At 44.4% G+C, this 6566-nt stretch overlaps 1 protein-coding gene across 1 annotated transcript in view; it reads right to left on the reverse strand.

The window, feature by feature from the left end:
* DOCK2 (dedicator of cytokinesis 2) overlaps nt 1–6566 on the reverse strand; it is a 430752-nt gene that overhangs the window by 360333 nt on the left and 63853 nt on the right. The window contains exons 15-17 of the mRNA XM_023515279.1: nt 5552–5650; nt 854–926; nt 639–742 (exon numbers count right to left, since the gene is read on the reverse strand). Coding sequence (XP_023371047.1) covers nt 639–742; nt 854–926; nt 5552–5650 — 276 coding nt within the window. The remainder of the gene's footprint in view (nt 1–638; nt 743–853; nt 927–5551; nt 5651–6566) is intronic.

Consider the following 6566-nt stretch of genomic DNA (forward strand, 5'->3'; position numbering starts at 1 on the left):
TAAGAGGGCACGCAGGAGGAAGCACACAGGTAAGTTCAAGGTGAATACTTCTCCACTTCTCAAAAATAGTCCAAATCTCATGATATAAAAATAGTGGATATATTTATTCTTTTTACAGTTTACATGGTCCTTTCACATGAGTCATCTTATTAGGGTGTCATAAACATTGCTAGACTACTTTAAGAAAACTGAGACTCAGAAAGACATGTGAGATGATTCCATAGTCAGCAGCAGGATTAGGACTCCAAATTCAAATATTTTTCCATTAGCTACAGTGAAGTACCTTTCAAATGTTCATTGTAGATCTTCTACACGTCCCATAGTGGTCCTTACAGAGTCAAGAGCCCATTTCTGTACATAACAATAACCTTTTCCATTTACAGAGCTCTCCTATGTACCTCAAATTGCCCTGTCTGTAAGCACTGACTCACACAATCCTCACAATTATGTACAGAGCACAGACAAAGAAACAGAGGCCCAGAGAAAATAAGATTTTATAAAAGGCCACACAGTCAGTTAACTAGGGTATGTGTGTGATTCTGGAATCCCTGCTGTTGACCATTAAGCAATTCTAATACAACCTACGCCCTTGCTTCCTACGCCCCCATCAGGGCAGAGTTTATATTAACTCATGGTACCTTGAGGACAACCAAGTCATGGCATCCATCTTGCAGTGTAGTCCCATCTTCTTTCATCAATTTCACATAGGACATGGCAAAGTTCTTTTCTCCTTTATCTTTAGCTGGAAATAGCATTGTGAGGTCAGGAAAGACAATGTTACATGGGCCACCCAGCTATTCCATTCTTCCCCCCTTAGGGGAGCTGCAGAGACCGCCTTGGGTAGGGTACTCACATTCCAGAGATGATCGGTGTCGAAACATAAATCGCAGATGAATCTTCTGCATGTCTTCAATGGGGACAGCCACCTCAGCAGGCAGAAACCAGAGCTCAGGAGACGGTGAGTTAAAGGGCCCTCCCCACCCCACCCCACCCCACTCTCAATAGCAGCCTGACCATTTAACTGAGAGAGCTGCCTGCTGATTTACTACACATCCAACGAGCCTGATGAACTGTAAACAAATTACATAAGAACTAGCTATGAAGGGAAAATAAAGTACCAAATGTAATCCATTTGGCAAATTGCATTCCCAGCCAATGAAAAGAGGTTCGTAAATTATAGTGAGGAAAAATGAATCTCCCCAAATTGATATAAAAGTCACATAACTTTAGCACAGGATTTGATGCACTGCAGACCGCACAATGCACGTTTTCCTTACACACTCCAGTTCTGGCGATTGCAGCAGGGCTTAGCAAATTAACAATGGTAGTTCCGGGGGTTGCTTAAGGACTCTTAATAAAAATGCTTTAATCCAATAATGTTTGGAAAAATCCTTAGGGCTCATCCCACCCTTGGCTGGACACTGGTCCAGATGCTTTTGCTTCTAAGGACACTGAGTTTAAGACAATCACCCACTGTTCACCCCAACATCATTGCCCAGCAAGTGGCCTGCTGGCACCCTGATTGAGATGTTTTCAGCTTGGCTCTGCACAGCCCACCTCCCAAAGCCAGACAGCCACTCTGCAGTGTTTGACTCAGGCCAATGCAGAGACCTTAGCTACCTGAGCAAAAGACACTTTGATTTTAAAAAGGGATAAGTCTGTGCTGTACAGATGACTATTTAAAGCCAAAATGGATGTATGCTTTGGGGCACTTTCTGTTGGAGAAAATGAAATGTGAGCCTCAGGAGGCCCACCATCTTGTCTGTTTCAGATAGAGCAAAAGAACTGAGGGCCTCACGGGTAACTGCCATCCAGTCCAGCCCTTCACCGTGAATTGAATGGTTGCTTGAAACTACAATTGTGAGAGACACTAGCCAGGCAGATGTGAGGCAGAGTCCTCACCCTCAAAGAGTTCACAGCCCACAGAGGGTGACATATAAAAACTCTGTGACAAGGGCTAGCAAAGACATAAAATGGGCTGCCAGAGAACACAGAAAAGGGAAACCAAGCCCAGTCCAATAACTTTTTGACCCCAAATTTGGACAAGTCATCAAGTTGAATGGATACACAGAAGACAACAGTGATAGGTATGGCAAGTCAAGAACGATTGGGTCAGCGCGCCTGTGGCTCAAGTGGCTAAGGCACCAGCCACATACACCTAAGGTGGTAGGTTCGAATCCAGCCCGGGTCCGCCAAACAACAGTGATGGCTACAACCAAAAAAATAGCCAGGCGTTGTGGCAGGCACCTGTGGTCCCAGCTACTTGGGAGGCTGAGGCAGGAGACTTGCTTGAGCCCAGGAGTTGGAGGTTGCTGTGAGCTGTGATGCCAGGGCACTCTACCCAGGGGGACAGCTTGAGGCTCTGTCTCAAAAAAAAAAGAATGATTGGGTCTGGATGCTCTCACTGAAAAGGAAGTCATGTGTATGTTGTGAGTTCAGAATCAGAGCACGGGATGAGTAAAAAATGAAATAAATAAAAATAACATCACAATACAAGGCAGAGATAACAATGGCCCACATCACAAAATCTCAAAGCTCCATGGATGTGGAGAGAAGGGAATACTTTTACACTGCTGGTGGGACTGCAAACTAATACAATTTTTTGGAAGGAAGTCAGAGAATCCTCAAAGAATTCAAACTAGATCTCCCATTTGATCCTGCAATCCCATTACTGAGCATTTATCCAGAAGGGAAAAAAAAAATGTTTTATCACAAGACTGTTTATCACAGCTCAATTTACAATTGCCAAATTGTGGAAACAACCTAAAGGCCCACCGATCCAGGAATGGATTAACAAGCTGTGGTACATGCATACCATGAAATGCCACTCAGTATTTCTCAAAATAAAAGTAAAGTCTCAACAAAGATAGAGACTTTACATGTTTTGTATTAACCTGGATTGAGTTGAAACACCTTCTCCTTAGTAAAGCATCACAAGAACAGAGAAGCAAGAATCCAGTGTACTCAATTCTGATACGAGGACAATTAATGACTTGGCACCTGGTGGGGGGAGGGGAGAATGGGGGAGTGGAGAGAAGAAAGGAGGGGGGTGGAAGGTCACGGTGTGTGACACATCTCTTGGAAGTGTGACACAATTATAAGAGGGACCTTTACTTAGCAAGTGTAATCAGTGTAACCTGGTTTTCTGTACCCTCAATAAATCTTCAACAATAAAAATAAATAAATAAAAATAAAATAAAATAGCTTCACTGTTCACTGATCTAATTCCAAATTCTTATTCCAATGCAGGTTATTCCTTTCTGCTTAGTGTGATGATCTGGATCTGATAGTGGGAATACTTGTGGTTAATTCCACTTCTGTCTAGTAATCATCCCAGAATGGTATCTTTTAGGCACTACATGGCTCATATTTGCTTGAAAGGTCTATCACTCCTCTGTGCCTAGTAGAACAGCACAGTCTGATGGGCTGGGCAGTGTCCACAAGAGGACCGTCTGACAATTCCATGCTACTTGGGGCCTGGACCAGAGAAGGGTGATCAAGAGAATCAGTGCACACCCGCTAGGTCCCTGTCTCTGCTGCTGGACAGGCTACTGGGCACAGGCTAAGGTGCTGTTTCAGATCCAGGGAGGTGCCTCTGAGGACCCCATACCCTTATGGATGGTGACTTCTGCTGTAACGAAAGCTATATAAGTTCTCTCCGTCATGCTTGGCCCCAGAATTCAGCTGGACATGTCATAAAGAAAAACATAATTTATTCTTCTGTGCTGTTCACAATCACACGAATCCATTAATCCCACAGCTTAGATTAAAACAAGGAATTTCTTCTGTTAATTTTATTATTTTATTTTGTTATTTTTTTCTTTTTAGAGACAGAATCTTACCCTGTCACCCAGGCTAGAGAGCAATGACCTCCTGCCTTAGCCTCCAGAGTAGCTGATTGCAGGCACCACCACATCTGGGTTTTTGTTTGTTTTTTGTCTCAAAAAAACCCCAAACTCTGTTGCCAAAACTAGAATGCTGTAGTGTCATAGCTCACGGCAACTTCAAACTCCTGGGCTTCAGTGGTCCTCCTGCCTCAGCCTCCAGAGTAGCTGAAACTATAGGAATGTGCCAGCACACCCATGTAGTATTTCTATTTTTGGTGGAGATGGGATCTTACTCTTGTTCAAGCTGGTCTCAAACTCCTGAGCTCAAGCAGTCCTCCCACCCACTGTGGTCTCCCAGAGTGGTAGGATTACAGTTGTGAGCCACCACCGCCAGCCACGCTATTTTTTTAAATTGAAAACGAATTTATTTTTAGACATGGGGTCTCACTACATTGCCCAGTCTAGTCTCAAACTCAAGCACTTTTTATGCTCCAGCCTCCCAAAGTGCTGGGATTACAGGCATAAGCCACCGTGCCAAGCCAAAACAAAGAATTTCTAAAATGTGTTCAACGGAATACTAGCCCTGATATGTGCCACCAGGAATGAAGGAAACGTCCCATAGCCCGTGAGCCAGGGAGGGCTCCACACTCTCATTTCCTTTTGCAGATCAGCAGAGCACGTTTATATTGCAAAGGCTCTTGAGAAGCTGAAACAAAGAAGTGTTTGACTTCTACATTTGTTCTCAAATTTTTCAACATTTTTCACATTTATCTGACCGGGGAACATCATTTTAATATTAATACAACACTACTTAATATCCCACAGCACATTTTAGGGGTAGAACAGCTAGCTGCCTGAGAAGGATCTTGAGAGAGACTGAGTCACGGATTTGGAACTACCCCAGCCTTCCTCCCCCTTCTCTCCTGCTGCACACAGAGGCACACGGCTGCCTACCACGGTGCGTTGTACTACCTTATAGAAGGGTGAGTAAGAAACAGGCAAGGCTCAAGTGTTAGAGGAGCATTTTGAAGGAGTGAAAAAACTGAGAAACTACCAAGTATGATGGATAGTGAGTTGTATTAAATGAATGCATACCATTGTATATTGAAGCAGTGCCCTAAACCCCACAAATACATCAATGTACAAAGTTATGATCTAATAAAAAATAATTTAAAAAAATAAATGAGTGCAACCTTTCTTCCAAGGGCCCTTCGGACAGTGTTCCGTGTGTTAAAAACTTTCATCTCTATTGCTCCCGTTTTATAGATGAGGACACCAGAGCACAAAGCAGTTGAAAGACTTGCCCAAAGTCAGACTGGGGCAAGCATTAGAACTGGAATATGAACCCAGACCTTCTGGATCCAGGGTCCATGCTCGCAACTACCTTGCTCCACTGCTCCCATAAAGAGAAGAATGCTAACTGGTCCAATCAGTGTCCTGATATCGCAGGGAGTGGTGGAAAGCACAGACCCTGCTCAGGTTCAAATCCCAGCTCTGACATTTACTAGCAGTGTGATCATGGGCAAACTACTCACCAGTTTTGTGTCAGTTTCACCTATACAATGAGGGAAAAATTATTACAGACCTCACATGGCTGTTGTAAGCGATAAGTGAATTATTTAAGTAAAGCACTTCAAACAGTGACTGGTTTAATGTAAGAACTAGACACCATCTACACACGCACGTTTGCTGCTACTAGTACCATTAATTATTGTTATCATTACCTTGACTGTTTCCATCCAGCGTGGCTGTTTGACTTGATAGTACACAACAGAGCGATACTCATTCATGGGCTTGTCCCCAGCTCCCACGCAAATTGCATTCTGAACCAAGAAAAACAAAGAGAGAGACGATAATACAGAATTGCCATTTTCTGTACTTAAGCAATTTGGTTTCCAAGGCCATGGCCAGCCTTAGGGCCTAGGATGACTCTGCCTTCCCTAATCCTGCTGCCAGGTTACCGTCATGGCCCTTCTACATTACGGATTTATACATGGGCACCCTCAGCCCCGGGAGTGACAGCTGCTTAACTATAGAAATTCTATTACTTCCATCCTGGAAAGCGCTGGAGCGCACCAGGCGTGGATGTGGCTGCTTTATTGTAAATGTAACCAGCCTTAGAGTTACTGCCTGCTGCCAGTCTGATTAATCCTATTTGTTTCCTAAATCTGGATGTGCACAAAGTTTATCAATAGGCTCAGATCAGCCAAGCAGCAATCCCTCTGATGGATTTCTGATGCCAACAGGGCAGGGTAAGGGGGGATGGGATGGGGGAGTGCCTGCCTTTGGGTGGAGGGAGGAAAGGCTGGGGGAGAGAGGCTCTGTTCTTCCACTCATGGGGAGGGAGCATCTTCTGGGTACCACGCCTGTGCTAAGCATTGGGGTACAGGAATGAGTCAGATATTGAACCTGCAGCCAGCTCACAATTTGGTGGAGGGAAGACCAGGGAAGAAGTCACCATAGCAATGCAACATGATGACAGACACATGTACACACGACTGTGGGGCACAGAGGAGGTATGTTTAAGTGCAGTGGAAGATTAGGGAAGTTGCCTGGAGATGACAATTGAGCACCTTCAAGAAAGGTGCCGAATTGGCTTTGAGCAGAAATGTGGGAAGGACGTTCTATGTAGAAAGGGAGCACAGAGGCGAGAGCACCTACCTATGTAGGTGCATATTCTTTGCCATAAAAATCTCCCACAGAGCCGGGTGGCATCTGTGGCTCAAAAGGGTAGGGCAC

This window comes from Otolemur garnettii, unplaced genomic scaffold (assembly GCF_000181295.1).
Source record: "Otolemur garnettii isolate 467f Iridium unplaced genomic scaffold, OtoGar3 scaffold00003, whole genome shotgun sequence".
Classification (NCBI taxonomy): domain Eukaryota; kingdom Metazoa; phylum Chordata; class Mammalia; order Primates; family Galagidae; genus Otolemur; species Otolemur garnettii.